The 19,858-nt window shown below is 37.3% G+C and overlaps 1 protein-coding gene across 1 annotated transcript; it reads left to right on the forward strand.

Moving 5' to 3' along the window:
- Positions 1-4,689: 4,689 nt before the first annotated feature.
- On the forward strand, positions 4,690-19,475 carry EXOC1L (exocyst complex component 1 like; the record flags this gene model as incomplete). The annotated part of the gene is made up of 3 exons (XM_082837724.1): positions 4,690-4,810; positions 13,421-13,551; positions 19,209-19,475. 3 exons carry the CDS (start codon positions 4,690-4,692, stop codon positions 19,473-19,475), a joined length of 519 nt encoding a protein of 172 aa, XP_082693850.1.
- Between the last annotated feature and the right edge of the window lie 383 nt (positions 19,476-19,858).

Below are 19,858 nucleotides of genomic sequence, written 5' to 3' on the forward strand. Positions count from 1 at the left end.
AAAAAAAAAAAAAAAAAAGAATATTCAAACCAGCTGGTGAATCATTTCCAAACACACTTAGTTGATAGCAAACATTTCATTTTGGAACTGAAAGCTCACTATGTCGGTTCCTGAGCCTCTAATTTCAATGTTACTTGAGACCACACTGGAATACACAGCCACTCTCTTTTTATTTTTTATTAGTTATCTGTTTTATATATATTAGTGTATATATGTCAATCCCAATCTCCCAATTCATTACACTACCACCACCCACCCCGCTTTCCCTGCTTGGCGTCCATATGTTTGCTCTCTAGATCTGTGTCTCTATTTCTGCCTTGCAAACCGGTTCATCTGTACCATTTTTCTAGATTCCACATATATACGTTAATATACGATATTTGTTTTTCTCTTTCTGACTTACTTCACTCTGTATGACAGTCTCTAGGTCCATCCACGTCTCTACAAATGACCCATTTTTGTTCCTTTCTATGGCTAATATCCCACTGTATATATGTACCACATCTTCTTTATCCATTCATCTGTCGATGGGCATTTAGGTTGCTTCCATGACCTGACTATTGTAAATAGTGCTACAATGAACATTGGGGTGCACATGTGTTTTTGAATTATGGTTTTCTCTGGGTATATGCCCAGGAGTGGGATTGCTGGGTCATATGATAATTCTATTTTTAGTTTTTTAAGGAACCTCCATACTGTTCTCCATAGTGGCTGTATCAATTTACATTCTCACCAGCAGTGCAAGAGGGTTCCCTTTTCTCCACACCCTCTCCAGCATTTGTTGTTTATAGATTTTCTGATGAAGCCCATTCTGACCGGTGTGAGGTGATACCTCATTGTAGTTTTGATTTGCATTTCTCTAATAATTAGTGATCTTGAGCAGCTTTTCATGTGCTTCTTGGCAATCTGTATGTCTTCTTTGGAAAAACGTCTATTTAGGTCTTCTGCCCATTTTTGGATTGGGTTGTTTGTTTTTTTAATATTGAGCTACATGAGCTGTTTATATATTTTGGAGATTAATCCTTTGTCTGTTGATTCGTTTGCAAATATTTTCTCCCATTCTGAGGGTTGTCTTTTCGTCTTGTTTGTAGTTTCCTTTGCTGTGCAAAAGCTTTGAAGTTTCATTAGGTCCCATTTGTTTAATTTTGTTTTTATTTCCATTACTCTAGGAGGTGGGTCAAAAAAGATCTTGCTGTGATTTATGTCAAAGAGTGTTCTTCCTATGTTTCCTCTAAGAGTTTTGTAGTGTCCGGTCTTACGTTTAGGTCTTTAATCCATTTTGAGTTTATTTTTGTGTATGGTGTTAGGGAGTGTTCTAATTTCATTCTTTCACATGTAGCTGTCCAGTTTTCCCAGCACCACTTATTGAAGAGACTGTCTTTTCTCCATTGTATATCCTTGCCTCCTTTGTCATAGATTAGTTTGACCATAGGTGCATGGGTTTATCTCGGCACAGCCACTCTTTTCTTAAGAACGTCCAGAGAAAGTTTTAGCATTTATTTCCTTCAGAAGTGTATTTGAGTCTCACAGCTAAAGTCCATGTGTTCATGGCAACAGGAGCAAATGCATATTGATACAGGATAAGTGATTGGTAACACTAATGTTGGAGCCCAAGACAGGCTGCCCCAAAATGTGCCTCAATGACATATTGATTATTTTGAATTAAAGTTATTTGAGAAACAGCCAGTGGAAAAAAATGATGTTAAAAAACCAACTCTGACCCATTTCTTTCCCCCTGAAAGCAGGAAATAAATTTCCCATGTGAAGTTATTTTCCCTATACCAGGAGGATAGAAAGCATCCTTATCACTGTTAGGGAATTCAAGGTTAAGAAAGCTGTATAGAAAAACCCTATTACTTCTCCATTAGTCTGCTACCCCAAGCACAATCCTCTTTGTTTTGTTAAATCTTCACAAATAATTGTTTCTTTATCTAAAAATGATATGTATACAGCCTGCTTTGGCCACTTCAGGAGTCCCATTTCTATGAGACCTCCGTGTGTACGAATTAAATAGTTTTTTTTTCTCCTGTTAATCTGTCTTGCGTCAATTTAATTATTAGACCAGCCAAAAGAATTCAAGAGGGGTAAAGGGAAATTTCCCCCCTCCCCAGCACTAACAGCTGTCTGCTCCAGCTGTGAAGATATTTCACTGCAAAATCAACTTTGCAAAAAAAAAAATTTAAGTCATTAGAAGACTATTTGATTCTTATTTGTTCTTTTAGTAAATTGTTACAAATAAATTGAGTGAATAAATGAATGCAAGAATGCCTATGATGTGCTAGGTACTGTGTATCACATACCCTGGTTGTATAGCAAGTGGGAAAAACATGGGTTCCCGCCCTCATGAAACTTACAGTCTAGGAGGGGAGAAAAACATAAAACAAAGAATCACATAAATAAATATCTAATCAAATATTTATGACAGTATTGCTGATGAGTTGTTCCAGTCTTTTTTTCCTCCATAGGAAAATAATTTTTTAAGTGAAAGCTGAAAATAATTCTCTGAAAACCTACCTCCTGTGTTGTGAACCCATTTACTCATTCTCTGGATGAAAGTGGAAAGTAGTTGTGTCATATTGACTCCACCTTCCTCCTTTCACATCCAATTAGGTGCCACAGCTTATTGATTTTATCATCCAAATATATCTTATATTCATTCCTTCTTCTCCATTTTCCATACCCAAAAGCAGAGTACCAGTTCTCTGGTCCTCTTACCCAAATTATTTTAATAGATTCCCAGAATCACAAACAGAATAGGAGATATTAAAGTAGGAAAAGAGCCTAGAGATCATTCTTCAGATAAGGAAACAGGCTCAGAAAGGCAAATGTCTCACCCAGGACTCCACGATTCAGCCTAGTCACACATGCCATTAACGTTTCTTAGGGGAGCCACGGACGACATTTTTGGCTGCCTGCTTGCAGTCATTCCCAGCCCTTCTTCCTTGTTAGAAAATCTGTCTTCCCGTGATAGAAACCAAAAATGACAAATTCTGGCTTTCCTAGGGATGGCCATGTGACCCAGTCATGGCCACCAAGATGTAAAAGAAAGCCTGTTGGCTGCTTTCTGAGAAAGAGTTTGCTTCTGACAAAAAGAGGAATCAAGGACAGCAACAACCACTCCTCTTTCTTCCTGTCTTTGGAGCTGAACAACAGTGGCCTAAGGATAAAAAGCCAGCCTCTGAGGACGGAAGATCAGAAAATGGCAAGCACTTGGGACCCTCATCTATGAGTCCTGAGCTAAATTTGGGACTGCCTACTTGCAGACCTCTTATTATGAGAGACCGTTTAACGTCTTTCCTATTTACAACTTGATGTCATGTATTCTGTTACTTGCAGCTAAGTATACCTTGGATGGACTCCTGCTTTGTTTATTTATTTTCCGTCTACCCCACTAAGCTCCAGAAGAGCAAGGAATGGACCTATTTTCTTCATTGCCATATTCCCAGTCCTAGAGCAGAGCCTGGCACAAAAATCAGCCCTTGAAAAATATTTGTCAAATGAATGAATGCCCCCAAATCTTCATTGGTTCTCTACTTCCATAGAATAAAATCCAAAGGATTATTCTGGCATTCAAGGCCCTTCATGAGCCGATCCCACTCAATTTACCTTTCCACCCTTATATTTTACTTCCACAAATTATATAATTTAAGCAAACCGGACTGCTTCCTGTCCTCCCAAGCACCCCCTGTGGCTTACTGATCAGAGCTTTCGTTCCAACATTCCTTCCACAGAATATGCATCTCCCCCTCCTCCACTTGGATACTTCCCTCTCTCCCTTCAAGTTCCAGATCTTCCCCCATAGCACTGTCTCTGACACTCTCCAGGTACAAATAACTTTTCTATATTTCCTTTCTCTTGTGCCATTTATCACTTTTAAACATTTATGATAATTATTTGGTGTACTCATCTCTATTAGATTATAAGCTTCTTGAGGATAGGAAATCCACCCTCCCAAGAAACAGGTACCATGCTTTGCTCCAGTAGGTACCTAGTAAATTTCTCTTTGTGAGTAAAGAAATGAAGAACATTAAAGTAAGCCCATTTAAAAAATAATTTGGACACAGGAATGGATGCTGACTCTCTTGAAAACGAAGGTCTGAATGAATTGCAGGAGGGGAAAGAAAGGAGGGAAAGAGACTTGTTGGAAGTGTCAGGAGAAAGCACGGGTGCTTTTTCTCTTGCCGATGACAGCAAAGTTCTTAATGGAAGATGATCCCAATCGATAGAGCCAGACAGCTGATTTATGTAACGGAATCAAGCTGAAGTAGTGGTCTTCTTCTGCAGAGTGATGTGAAAGCGGAAAAGGTTACTAGACTAGGGAGAACAGGGGACTCCACAAGTGTATCTGCTGGTGTTCATAAATATGATGCCCATCCCCAAACCACAGGAGAGCTCCAGAGAGCAGCCTCCTTGAGCCTGGATGCTGGAGAGTGACAGCGGGGCTGATGCCGCTGCTGTATTTTGGCTGCTGTCGCTGCTGCCACTGGGCAGATACTGCAGTGAGGGGTCTGACCGCGCTGAGTGCTCTCAGGAGCCTGGGTCTGGCTAGGAATGAGAAGTTGAAAGTGAGGGTTGGGAGGTGGGCAGGACTCATATAGGAGCTGCAAACCAAAACAAGAAATCTAGGGAGCAGAAGGAGAGAAAGAGTGAGCTGGAGCCAGGACCTCAGGCCAAGTGGAACTGGAGGAAATGTCATCATTGGTAAAGGAGGACTTGGAGAAGAAACTGTTTAAGCCACTCTTGCAGAATCTGTACGAGTTTATTGAAATAGAGTTCTCGGTCCAGGACAGGTATTACCTCTGTGTGTCAGGTAATCTGTTCTTTCTGTTATCATTTCAAAACGTAAATAACCCCAAGATGCTTGGGTGATAGAAGGACATTTTTCAGTGTTTATTTTCCTATGCAATAACAGCAGATGTATCTTCTTGTGATAGAACTTAACTATGCGAAGATTAAGAATGTGGATTCTACAGAATTTTTTTAAGTGCTAAAATGGAAGACAAAAAATATTGTATTAAGAATATTTTGGTTAATGGTTCAGAAATGAAACTGGGTGTGTGCTTTTGCTGATTTGATTATTGAGTCTCCAGTCTTTTATTTAATTCACTTGCATGGCATGCAGTTTTCTTGTGTAAGAGCTTGTTTTAAAAAATTCAACGGAGAGCTCTCTCTATATTTTTAAACATATTGGAGAATTGAGTTATACAGCTCTATTTCCAACCAATCTGGACAACTAGGGTTCTCTCTTTTCATGCTAGGAAAGAAAGAAAAAAAAAAAAGACCTTAGATTTTCTTCTGAGGCTTATTTAGACTTCCTGGTGGCTTATTTTGAAAAGAGAAATGATCTTTTAAAAATTCTTTCTCACAGTATGCTCACAGAAACACTATTTTAATGATAGAAATTAGTTCATGAAGATGGAACTTTAAGGAAATGTTCTCTAAACTAATTAAAATATTTTCCCTCATATTTTAAAAATTCATGAAAATTGTCCAAAGGTAGGAATAAGCTTTTGCACTTAATTACGATTTACCTAACTAGTAATTTTTGTGCTGAATTTAGACAGAAATTCTTGTGCCATTATTGAATTTAATATAAGCATTTCCTTTTCCCAATCCATGCTTTTTAGTAGTTTTCAGGGGCTTCGGAGGAAAGAGCTTAGAAACTCTAAGTTTTCATTGTAGACTTTGCTTTTTAAGGCACACAGTTCAGCATTTTCAGAAAATTTGTTATAATTCCTTTCCTGATAATTTGCTTAGAAGAACTTCCAAAAGTTGTCAAGATGGGCTACTATAAGGGAAGTAGAACATCTTTAAAGAAAGTGCTAAGAACTCTTTAAAATTCTGTAATTCCTAATAAGTATACGAATATTTACTTAATCATAAGAATACTAACATTTATCTAATATGTTACCTAGCATATTTTGCCAAATAAATAAAAAGTGTAAGGCTTAGCATATCAGCAAGGTAAAAAACTTAAAATCAGTCTGGGAAAAAGGTCAAATGAAACAATTTTAGAAACTGTGTTATATACAAACGATCAGATCACTATATCTCAAAGCACCTTGACTTAATATATTAGAGAATATGCTCATTCCAACATGAAAATTTAATAATTTTATACCTATTATAATCCTACTTTATAAAGCTAATTACTCATCACATAACATTAGTGTATATGTGTTTTTTAAGAAACTTATAAAAAATAGAACAATCAATAATGCATATTTATTTACCAGGCATTATTTACATCTAATTTACCACATGTATCTTAATGCCCGCCTCCAACTATATAATTAACTTGTTCTATCTGGCATGGAAAAAAAAAACACTCCTAGAATTAAATTTTTGGAAATGGATGTAATTTTTTCCCCAATATCCTCAAGTTCTGAGAAGGACACTGTGGGCTGGGGTCACCTGCTGTCTGTTTTCATAAATGATATGAATCCTTTTAACCAGGATTGGAACAACAAGGGGTTGGCATTGTTAACATGTGTGAAGGCAACCTCTTTAGGGTTCAATTTTTCACCTGGACAATGGCCACATAAAGTAGGTGATCATTTTCATTAGTATAATTCAATGATTCTGTCATGTTAGAAGCAAAGGAAAAACAAGGTTCTCTTAGATGTGAGAAAGAGAAGACAATATTGTGATATTCCAGGTAAAAGTTAACATTATAAGTCATGTTCATTCACCAACTTTATGACTCTTTTACATATCACATCCATCAACTTGAGAGCACTTTCCCCAAATTTGGCATCTCTTTATGACCATTTCGAATGCAATTAGACAGAACAGTAATTTAAAATAACGTCAGGGTGATGCTTGCTAGTCCTAAATCTTTGACTATGCTTTACTCAGAAAATCTCCATTGATAGGAATCAAGCAGGCCATATCTCAACTGTTGAGGCAGGTAACTCCAGGTTTTGAATGTTGGTCACCTTCTGGGAGTAGGGAGACATATAGTTACGATTTCCTCTGTATATCCTGCAATCCAGCAGTTCTAAATTTGTGAGAATCAAGTCTAGAGTAGTTAAATCCCATCATGCATTTCTCAAATTAAAGAAGATATGTTTAAATAAGTTAAACTTTCTATTTATCCAATCAGAGTCTGGCTTTTGCAGGGGTCTCACAACCAGATGATTGTGATTTACTGTTGCCTTGATAACTTACTTGGTCAATGTCAAAAAGCAGATGTCTTAAATCCTATCTCCCTCTCTGAAGTTTGCTAGGATTTACATTGGGGATTTCCTGGCACCTCTGTCTCCTCCCACATCAGGGTTTACATAGTCATTTCCCCTTGAAATTAGCTTCCCCTAGCCTAGACCATCATTATCCCTGGCTGTTAAAAGCGGCAACTTCTTAGGAAGGAGGGAGGAGCTCTATAAAGTACGGAAAAAGAAACGGACAAGTCAGTTGTGCAGTGATGAGAATGCAAATGAGTTAAAGAAATTCTGAAGGACTTGAAATCGAATGTAAAGTGATTATGGCTGATTGGATGGGAAGTAGCAGGGCATGGTGGAATGGACTTTGGAAGGCTAGGAGTCCGACACAGCTGGTGTAAAACATGACTCTGCTTTGCCCACCTGCCAGCTGTGATATATGGGGCAACGCTGTGGCCTCAGTGTTGACCTCTCTGAACCAGAAATAATAACATTTACATCTACACATAGTGCTCTCCTCTTAAATCCTAACTAGGGGGAAAAAATGATAAATTCTACTTCAAATAGGACTAGAATTTTATTCCAAATTGGAAGGTGGGGTTATATTGTTAAAATTACAGAAAAGAATGTATCTATTGTGAAAACATATGCTGAAGTATTTATGTATAAATAGTATATGCTGTAAATAAATATTTATAAAAAAATAAAATATACAGTAAACATATGGAAGTATTTATATTTTATAAATAAAAATTGTATACATATTCAGATACAGATTTAAGTATTCACATATATTTAGAAAAACATTCTCCATTCACAGGTAATTCATTTGAAAATAAATGGCATTTGCTAGAATTATGAAGATGGTATGCATAAATTCTCCATACCTATTACATGTTGATGCCAAAAAAGAACTTCTTCTCTATGAACCGGAGAATTGAATAATTTTGTGAAATCATTTATACTGTTCACAAAAAGAGTGTTAAATAAGTTAACAAGAAAAGGAAACAAAATACTAGAGACTGGGTGGCTTATAAACAACAAACATTTAGTTCTCACAGTTCTGGAGGCTGGGAAGTCCAAGAACATGGTGCCTGCAGATTCGGTGTCTGGTGGGGATCTGCGTCCTCATAGACCACCTTTTTCTCCCTCTAACCTTGCAGGGTGGAAAGGGCAAGGGAGCTCTCTGGGGTCTTTTTAGAGGGACACTAATCCCATTCATGAGGGCTCTGCCTCTGAAAGACCCCACCTCCTACTACCATAACCTTGGGGGTTAGTATTTCAACATAGGAATTGAGGGGAAGGAGGGACAAACATTAAATCTAGAGTACCCAGTATTGCCCCCAAATCGATTTGATTAAAATATTTCTAGAAAAATTATTTGAAAGTTACTTTTTTGATGAAATCAGTAATAGCATTCTCAACAACCCCAAGACATCACCAATACATTGAAACATTTTCACTGAGGCTTCTTGTCTTTGATATCTCATGGTAGTTTTTCCTTATTACTTAATTTCAATGATGAAAACAATTATGTAACACTGGGATTGTAACATGACAGTGGTTTATGTATTTAAAGTTTTTCTGTGCAGTTTACTCGTGAGCTACTGTTTTTCCTGTTCTGCCAAATTATATTGGTTCACTTGGCCAATCTTCTTTCCACTTAGCCTCATGAATAATAGTGACTATTTCACCATGATAATAGAGGCAGTTATTAACAACAATGTTTATTTTGAAATTAAAAGTGAAGATAAGTTGTTAGCATGAAGTTAAGATGGTTGTTCTGAAAATGCTAACTAAAATAGTGAAACTGGAGCAGGTTCATTCTGAAAGTCCCTGGGTCTACAGATATCACTAAATCATAATTAGATAGCGGCACATCTGATGTTACAGAAACCAACTCTGTTAACATTTTGACTATACAAACACAATTCTGTTTTAAGACAATGTGATGTTTCCACTTTGCCACTGCCTTAATGTGAATACGGCCATTTAATTTTAGCTAGCAGCAGAACACAAGTATGGAACTTAGGGATTGGGTCCACTCCAGCCTGATCAGACTTTGACTCTTGGCTAAAGACAGTTCTTGGAAACTCCTTGGCTACAGAGGAGACTATTTTGCCAAAATGAGGAGGTTGTACCGTCTCTGTGCTGCATCACTATATCAAAAGGTTAACTTTTAAAGCGTGCATTTTATTTTCTTAGTTTGTTATTAGTGGGACAGTGACCATTAATGTAAGAAAACTTGATGACTGGTAGATCCTACCTTCTTAACATCTCTTTCTTCATTCCCTCCCTCCCACCCATCCTTTACAGAATTGCCCAAGAAAACTTTCTAAAATGTAAAGCTCAGCCTGACCATTCACTTAAAGTCCTTCAGCGACAACACTCCTCACCCTCATCAATCTCCCCAAAAACAGAGCTTTCAGGATAATATTTGAACTCCTTAGCGTAGCATTCTAGACCATTCAGGAACCAGCTCCTGCCTACCCTGCTTCCTACCACCTATTCACCCCTACCCTTCATGCCAGCAATACGAAATGCCTGTAAGGACTCAAAAGATTCAAGTATTTTACGCTTTTGTCCACATGCTGTTCCAGAACTCCCTTTACCCCTTTCTTCATTCTGCTAACTCCCATGGTCCTTTACAACTCAGATAACCTCCTTCAAGAAGCTCTCTCTGACCCCTAGTGGGATGAAGATGTTCCTTCTCCATGTTCCTATAAGACCCTGTCCATGCCTCATCCACAGCACTTACTTGATCGTGTGTTTTCTCTCTGAAACCCCACTCTCTGTAATCTCAGCAGGAGCAGGAACAGTGCCATAGGGGAATGCACTTTTTCAATGCCTAGCCCAGGGCTTTGTACAAAAGGGGCACTCAAATGCTTATCAAATTAATGAAACAAATCAGTGGGTCTACAGTCAATTAGCTGGTTATCATAACATGTAGATGAGGCAGTGAAATTTGCTTCAAATGATATTTTTATACAGTATCCAGTTATTTCTCCCCATCCTCTCCCACTTCCTAAGTCACCAGTGAGACAGCTAGCCAGAACAAGAACATTATTATTTGGTTCTGAGGTAGAGCCTTTGTCTGGACAGACAATTACCTCCTAGGGGAAGGAACTGCCTCCAAAATCTTGTCCTAAGTAAGTATGACAGAATCAACCATGCTTCCACTTCAACACACCAGCCTAATGGCTTCTTTTCCCTTTTCCTTTCCTCTTCCCAAAGCTAACATCTAGACCAGTAGAAGTGGACCTTTTTTAGGGTTGGAGAAGTATACATGGGCAGAAACCCACCAAATTTTGCACAGTTTCAGGAGACTCACAGGCTCTGAGCCAGTTTTCTTACCCAGGGTTAAGATATTCCACACTAGGTCCCCTCCAGGACGTGCCCCTCAATCACTCCTTTTGTCCTCAAAATATGCAATCACTCCTCTTCCAGACTCTTGGATGTGATCTAAATCATAGCCTTTATTCTCTTATCTCTCTTTCTAAACCCTACCTAACATAAGAACTGGCACATAGTACGCACTCAGTATAGTTAGTCCATGAAGGAGCCCTCTACAAGCTGTTTTCTGCCCTCCCCATTCTAGAGAAACTGCTCTCAGGGAAGAAATCAATGATCTTCCCCAAGTCAGATTCCGTGCCAGGACTGAACAAAGTTACCCAACAAAGTAACTTCATGGGATTGTCTCCAGCTCTTGAAATTCTCTGTCCTCTTGATTTCCATAGATTGCACTGTTGGGCTTGTCTCTTTTCTGCCGGCCCCTTCTCAGACCTCTCTGCTGGCACCTTTTTTATTCTCTACTCTGTTTCACCTCTATCCTCTGCTCTTTTCCCTATAAACCTAGTTTTGGAAGCCTGTCCCCACAGAAAAATCCCAAGTCTGTACCTTCATTCCTAAACTATAAAGTTCCATCATCTCCTTCTCTTCTGAGATAGTTTATGGAGCTCATCTGTACATCAAAGACTAAATTCACTATTCCGCCGAACCATGCTTACGTATTTGGTTTCCATCCTGTGGTGTGAATGCCTCATTTAAAATCTAACTTAGATTTACCACCTCTATTTCCATTGCCTACATCCTACGCCTAGATTCCAACAACAGCCTCATAAACAAAACAAAACAAAAACGGAAACAATTACTATAATCCAGGCACTACCCTAAGTCATTTATATACTTTAATCTTTATACCCTATGGGTTTGTATCACTCTGATGTCCACTTTACAACATGAGAAAACTGAGGTTTAATCTCTCTAGAGATTAAACAATGAGATTACAGACCACACTGTAAGAAGTGGTGTCATGATTTGAATCCGGAATGTTTAATGCCAGAGCCCACTAAGACACACTGCCTCTTCTAAGGACCTCCAGTTCTTCTTTCTTTTCTTCTTCAGTGTATCCTGGGCATCACTGATTCCAGAAAAATACTCCTTCAACAGGGCACCACTGTATTAGTCTCCTGTTCAAGGAGGAAAGAGACTTACTGAATATGTATTACAGTATGAGCTTTCACTGAACTGACATAGTGCCCTCTTCCTAGATTTGTCAACCTGCTCAGACTCCCTTCTCTGGGAGACTGAGCTCAGCTCCATCATGAAGTCTAAGCTCAACTGGTTGCCTTAATTTCAGTATCACCTGCACTTACAGAGGATAACTACTCCCTTCACCAGTCCCAACTCTGGAGCCCTTACTGTCCAGGCCAGATTCCAATCCCTCCCATCAGAGGGGGGTTGAGACACCATGAGTCCACAGTGGTTTCTGTCACTTTTCAAAATATATTCACAACCTGGTTAACCTTGTTGTCCGCCATATCCTAACACCAATCAATCTATACAATCCACTGTCTCTAATCCTACCTGGTGAAGTTCAGGGTCTATTGTCTACTCATTTTGTCATACTGTCCTTCACCTAGAAATGCCGTCAGTATCATCCTTGCCTTTACTAATTTTAAAGCTCTATCTCCAATTCTATTTCTTCCATAATTATTTCCTTTATTCGAATCCTCTCCCTTCTTAGAACTTCTGTTGAACATATAGTCTGTTCCATATTGCTTATCTATCCCTATGATTATATTGTAATATATTGTTTTAATCTTCTTAACTCGGAGGTCATGCCAAAGTGATGCTTTCCAGAACCAGAAGAGAGTCTTCCCCAAAGACAAATTCCAGTCTCATTCTTAGAAGACAGAACCAGCTTGTAACTCCCCAAGTGACATCATCCACCTTGAAAGTTTAAGATATTCAGTTCCCACTGCCACCTCTTTATAATATACCTGTATACCTTCATATTATATATTTTATGTGACACATGTGTGTTAGCCTTGTCTCTTCAACAAAACCATAAGTTTCCAGAGGGCAGGGACCATGTCTCATGCTTGTACCCCCTGTGGCATTTGTAATAGTTCTATCAGGCAAATAGTGGATACCCAGTAAATACTCCCTTGGGAATTCATTGATAACTTTCAGTCCAGGAACTCTAACATCAAATGTTGATTCTTCTAATGTGTTCATATGAGACCAAACACAATGATTTTAAGACCAGGAAATTATTTCCCTCATGTTGCTCACATAAAATAAGCAATGATTTTCCCATACCTTTCAAAGTATAGAACTAAAGTTTTTTGTCTCGATGGCACATTTTGAATACTAGGATTTTGGATACACACTACGGAGGATTAAAAATCTCAAACGATACCAAATAGGTCAGTAGTTGCTGTTTTGCAAGCACTCTTACATCAAAAATCTCACAGCAACTTAAAAAAATAAAAGTGTGCACAAGTATTTGCATGGTCAGTCTTCAACAGTGGGTTGCTGTGTGAGCAGAACTGTTTACTTTCCTGTGCTCATTTTCTTATATTGTCATAAATTAAAATTCCAACTTGTTCTGGTAAACACTTTGGCACTGACTGTATGCTCACACTAAGCCTCCTATTTCCTGCCCTGAGTTGAACTCTATCCTCCACCACAAAGCTCAGAGCTGAAAGCACAGAGCTTGGTGTTCTATCTGACAGCCATTACCGCAGCTGTATGTGACCACAATTGCAGCAAAAATAAAGTTAACACACTGAGGAAATTTGAGGGCATACTCATGAAGCTTCAGATACCTCAGGGTTCATAACTGGGGTGCAGATACAATGTATGTTCAAGCTTATTATAGGAAAAGGAGATTCATAAATACTGAAAAATATGATGATGAATAATTTATTATATTCTAAGAGTCTAGGTAAACGAAGTGTTTTTCTGTCCTACAGTGACCAAAAATGAAGAAGTAAAAATAATTATGGTGAAACACTACAGAATAGGTTTAGATGAAAAATATGAAGTAACCAAAAAGTGGTCTTTGAACGATCTGCGGATGATCGATGGAAAAGAAGCAGATACAGTAAGTGTTATGTTTTGTAAGGGAGATATGGGATCAATATGCTGGAGACCTTTATGGTTAATATCTTACTTCATATATTTTTGGCATGTACTGACAGTTAAAATGACATATTATTCTTAAGTGGTACAGTTTACTGGGATGATCTACTGGTTTGTTTGTTCTGTTTTATGAGTTTAAATTTGAATTTTTTCGATTAGAGTTAAAGCATCTTTCCCAAGGTCTTCTTAACAGGTTAAACACAATCTTCCAGCCAGTTATGAAACTTTAAATATCTGATGCTTCCACCACCACTCTCTTCCCAGCCCAGTTTCCTCCATAATTTGTGGGGATTCCTTTCATCATCTTCTTCAGATTTTACTGTCAGTTAGCTGCTTGATCCTCTGGAAGGATCAATAACCCTTTGGAAATCCTACAACCTCAGTGTTGAAAGTGGGGAAAGGGTGTGTACTTTAATCTCTTGTGTGACCACTTGAAAGTGGTTTTCCCAGTCTCTCCTTGAACTCTTCTACTGATGGAGAACTTATTACCACATGAGTAAATCCATTCTACTTCCAAATTAACATTCTTTATTTTTACATGTCCCACTTATGTTTAACTAAAATCTCCTTCACTATAACATCCACCCATCAGTCCTAGCATCGTCATTTGAACCAACCAGAACAAACCCAATCCTTCTTTCACATAGCAGCCTTTCCAATGTTTGAAGACACTAATAAGGTTCCCTCAAGTTTTCTCTTTTCTGGGTTAAATGTAACCATTTCATTCTTTAAATAATGTTCATATGAAGATCAAATAAGTTAATATGACAGGTTATACAAACACTAAGAGGTCATAGCGCTGTTATTTTCTCCCATGACATTGCTGCAACACCCTTCACTATGCAATCTCTTCTCCTCTGGAATGTTTCAGCTTTTCCAGAATTAAATACAATACTTTAGAATTAGCGTGACCAATTTGTATTTCCTTTGATCTGGATTCTTATTTCTAGTAAACACTCAACTGAGACCTCAGGTCTTTGGGGCATGAATTGCCATTTACCCTGATCTGCCGCACCTGCCACGCACATGGAATAAAATCTAGATAAAAGCCCTTCATGATCTGGCTTCTTTATATCTGGTCATTTCTCCTAAAACTTTATACAGCAAAGGTGCTTTAATACTCTCGGGGCTTAGAAAGCTCAGTCACCTCCATCCCTCACCCCATTCTTAGATTCTCCATGGAGTAAAGTCCTACTCATGTCCCCCTGCCCTATAACCCCATTGCACAGTGGATGTAAATAATCCAACAAACTGCAACTGTTGGCTTACTCTGTCTCCCCTCTGGATAAAAAACTGTAACCATTCCTTTTCATCTTTTATTGTAGCCTTCTGCCTGGCAGTTATCAGGGACTCAATAAATATTTCTGTTATTGTTGGATGAGTTAGAATTTAAGCTCATTTTTTCTTAATCTGATTAAATGCCATATTCTTAGGTTGGCCTATTGTTCCTACCTATCAAATCTTCTAATATTTTGATTTTTTAATATTCACTATAGTATGCTGCAAATTTAATGCGCACAGCATTTAGGACTTCATTCAAGTCAATAATAAAAATGATGAAGCAGGCAGGGCTAAGTGCATACCTCTAGGTAATTGATAGGTTACCATTACTACTACTATTATTACCACTACTAGTAGTACTGCTACCTGCTACCATCTCACACTCAGTAAACTCTTACCAGATGACAGGAACCACAAAAAGCTCTTTCCATATGTAACTTCACATAATTGTCACAAAAATCCCATGAATTAGATTCTATCATTACTCCTGATTTACAGATGAGGAAAATGAGACATAAAGAGATTAACTGACTTGCCTAAGGTCAAATAACTACTATAGAGATGGAACTAGACTTTACCTCCAAATCTATCAATTTGTCTTCTTTGGACTGGCTGTTTATCATCTCTACAAATTTGTGTATTCAGTCACTCACTGAGAATTTATGGTATACCAGGCTCTGCTAGGCTCTGAGGATACGGTGGTAAGTTAGATGGACACAAGCTCTTAATTCTGCCACTTAATTCTGTCTTATTAATTATCTAGTCTGAATATCTAAATTTTTCCCTTAAGATCTTTACTGAAATCAATATATGTTATCTGCTATTATCTTATCACCTAGGAATCCTATTTTTAAAATTTGGTGTGTTTGGCATGACTTCTTGGTGAAGACATGCTGGATTTCATTGCTTTCTTTCCTAAGTAATCACATAGCATTTTTCTGACATTATATTCTACCTAAATGTTCAACACTTAGGAAATAGTTAAATATATTTTTTCATGTCATTATGCTGGAACATTACATGGTCATTAAAAGTCATGTTTCCAAAAGAATACCTCAGAACACAATTGTTCATCATTTAATACGTTTTTTAAAAGTCAGCTGAATACAAAACTTTTCTATAATATTATCTCATTTTACATATTTAATTTATCATAGTATTGAAAATTGAAAGCTGAACCTTAAATTTTAATACAAAAAAAATGTATGTGGGTATGTAAATGTATATATGAAACTAACCAGTACTTCAACAATAATTATCTCTGTGTCATAGGAGTACAAATTTTTAAAGTATTTTCTTCTATATACTTTTAGGTATTTGCCAAAATTTCTATACTGCATTGAATTTTATCACAAGTCAGTGTCAAGTTCACTAATCTGTAGTTTCAAGAATTAATCATGCCCACCTCTTTTTTTGACCATTTTCTTAATTTTTTCTCAAGTCCTCAAGTGAATATACAATTTATTTAACATTCAAACATCATTAAGACATGTGCAATATGGCAATTTTACTGGGGGTTTAACCCTATCTAGGATGATTGCTTGCTGGGGCTTAGCAACAGGGTCCAACTTAGCACTAATTAAATACTTTATTGAATAAATATAATGCCAAACAAAATGCATTCAAATGCTTTCTTAAAAAAATCAATTTTAAAGGTCTTTCTATTCAGGCTAATGACAAACACAATAAAGGTAGATATGCTAGTTTAACATAATTGGCTGATTTTATACAGCCAATTATACAGCACTTATATCTTTTAGTCTGCAAGTATATTATTAAATGATAGAGAACATCTAATACAACCATTTCTACAGAACTAGGAAATAAATTTCTAAGAAAGAAAGATTTTACAGACCCCATCTTTTATACCCACCCCAAGAACAATACCCCAAATGTTACTAATGTCATAATTATTTTCTATAAGCTTGGTCAGTGCCCGGGGATGTATTAATCAAGCCTGTCAGCTTAGATTCATTGGAAGCAGCTAGCTCTGCTCTATTTTCTCCTCACCTTTCTGGCCTTTAATTCCATCTCTATGTTGTTAATTATTCCCTTTCCCATTTGAAGATTGTTATCTTTCATAGTGAACTAGATACAAAAGGGAAATTGAGTATTTCTATTTTTCTGATCACTTTAGGGCCTAAAATATTAAACTGCCAGAAGAAAACCTATAATATCCAAAGAGTAGTTCTTTTAAATATTTCTTTTCTGTGGATGAAGTAAAAATATCTCAGTTGTTCTGGGAATTTCCACTTGTCCTCCCTCTTGTAATTGAATCCTCAGGAGTCAGCATATATTATATTTTTCTCGATAGCAATGATACAGTTTTAAATAGAGCTATTTCAAGCCAAAAGTTGTCAACTTTAAAATGGAATGGAATTGAAATTGAAGTCAATTTATAAAGCAGAAATCAGAATGACTGGGGATTTGGAGACTGACGTGGTGCAACAGAAGAGAGAATGATGTAGCAGGAAATGGGGTTGGGCTGAGTGAGAGCTTAGTCCTTGTCTTGGCTCTGCCAATAACTACATGTGTGACCTGGGCTTCACCCCTCTGGAAACTATTATTCACTATTACATTACATTATATTATATTTAACCTACTATAAACAAGGGATTACTGAATGAACAATGAGATTCCCTTTTAGCTCTATCAAAAAAAAGAAAGAGAGAGGAAGGAGGAGACAGAGGGAGAGAGGAAGGAAGGAAGGAAGGGAGGGAGGGCAGGAGGGAGGAAGGAAGGAAGGGACAGATGGACAAACTTGTATTCTATGTTCATACCTGCTTAGGTTTCAATTATCAGGCTAATGGAAAAACTTAATCCTCTCCAAGTATCTCAAAAGAACAAAGGATATTTTCTACATGATAAGGAGTAAATGTTTCTGTGAGGAAACTACATAAGGAGTATGTTTAGTATCTGGTGATGGAATGGGTGTGATTTCCTTTCATTGAAATTCTCTAAAGAACTGTCCTTCAATCTGCAATCATGACAGCTAGGAAACATTTTGCAAGGTGTGACTAGAGAACATTGTACTGAAAATCACAACACCCTTGTACATTCTTTTTCTTAAAGTATTGTTTTGTTTTTTAAAAATTTTAATAGTGTAAAGCAAGGTGATATTAACACCAGTATCACAATCTTTGGGGACAGATTTGGGAAAAGGAATTATCATTCATTAAGCTCCACACTAGTATCACAGTTTAAATGATTAATCTCATCCAAACTTCATAGCAACCCTATCCAAAAAGTGAAGGCCAAATATAATACGTGCCCTGCCCATGGTTACCTCAGAGTCAAAATGGTTGGCTAACTCCAAAACCCTTGTTCTTTTTCCTGTCTCCTCTAAGAATTTTCCTATTTGAAAAAGAAATTGCAAATACATAAGTTCTTATATACAAACTTTACACACCTCATGGTAAAAAGTCATTAATACTTTTGCTTGGTCTGGTCTCTCTGCCTCTTTATCATTTAGGGCAATGTTTACCTCCACTTCTCTTTTTATAGGATGACTTCAGATCAGTTCGACACACATTTGTTGAGTGGATACACAAAAGATAAATAACTGAAAACCTCTGCCCTCAAAGAGAGTTAGGAGTCAGGCAGATAATGAATGCGAAAGCATTTTGTAAACTGAAAAGCACTTTATAAATGCAAGGCACAGTTTTTACTGCTACTAGTAACAGTAGCAATGATTATTATTTTAACATGTAGGACCTAGGTCAGGTTTGATGCCTACTTTTCCCTGAAACATCTCCACTAGAAGTATACAGCCTAGAGCAATCCAGTGAGTCAGTCTTTAGTAAATTGTCAGTTTCAGTCAAATGATTTAATGATCCTTGCTATTAACTTTAAAAGTAATTCCTTGCTATTAACTTCAAAGCCAGCAAGTTGGTGATCTGTTGTATGCCAAAGGCTGCTTAGCCATTCTGTATTTCCCCATTCTACTATTGAAATAGCACAAGGGACCGACCTCCTAGTAGAGAAAAGGAGAAACCTTTTCTCTCCTGTGGAAGTCTATAATTGGGTTTATTCTTTTCTTCCATCCCCATCCATCCTCTCAAATTCACTACCCTGGGAAGACTTGGTAACTGCACATTTTGACACATATTTATTTGCATAATTGAAAAATCACAGATGCTTCAAAAATAATCTTTCTTATTGTTCTTTATAGAAGCAACATGTTTGAAACAGGTAGTTTTGGAAAGCTCATTTGTAGATTTTGGGAAAATGTTTGATACTGATACTTTACAATCAATACAACAATCAATATGAGAGAATCCAGGAAATCTAGCTACTTTCCTGGCTACAAACTAAATCATGTCTCTCTTTTTCTTCTAGGACAATCCATTTTTTGATCTGCACTTCAAGAAAGTGTACACTTTGGAAGCATATAGTTGTGCTTCCAAATATGCCTTTGTTCGAACTGTAAACAAGCTGAATCATGCATACCTTAAGAAGGACTTACGGATCGTGAACTTTGATTCTACTTACATTAATGATGATTCCATTTGGTCCTCCAACAACAAGGATTGCTTGGTCCTTATGAGAATATGCTTTTATGCTTTCAGTCTAGTGTGCTTTTCCCTGTGTCCCCTGCCACTCTGAATATGTATACCATGTTCCTTCATCAGTGTTCTATGAAAATGGTTCCCTAAGTAAATAGTGATAGTCATGATTTTGTTTTTTCCCTTTATCAGTGACTACTATTCATATGAAAATAAAGTGATGCTTTGTGAATTGCAGTGAAATGTGTTTCGATGCATTCATTCAATATTCTGGACTTTTGCCTATGGTAACTTTGGAAGGAGTTGGATGGTTTTGCCTAAACTAGTATTCTACTAAGGGGTATCAAAAATTATCTTGAAAGGTCTAAATAAGTGGAAATACATCCTGTTTTCACGGACAGGAAGATTTAATATTGTCAAGATGTCAGTACTACCCAAAGTGATCTGCAGATCAATATAATCCCTATCAAAATTCCAATGGCT

The sequence above is a fragment of the Leucopleurus acutus genome (genome assembly GCF_964270905.1).
Source record: "Leucopleurus acutus genome assembly, chromosome: 4".
Lineage (NCBI taxonomy): Eukaryota > Metazoa > Chordata > Mammalia > Artiodactyla > Delphinidae > Leucopleurus > Leucopleurus acutus.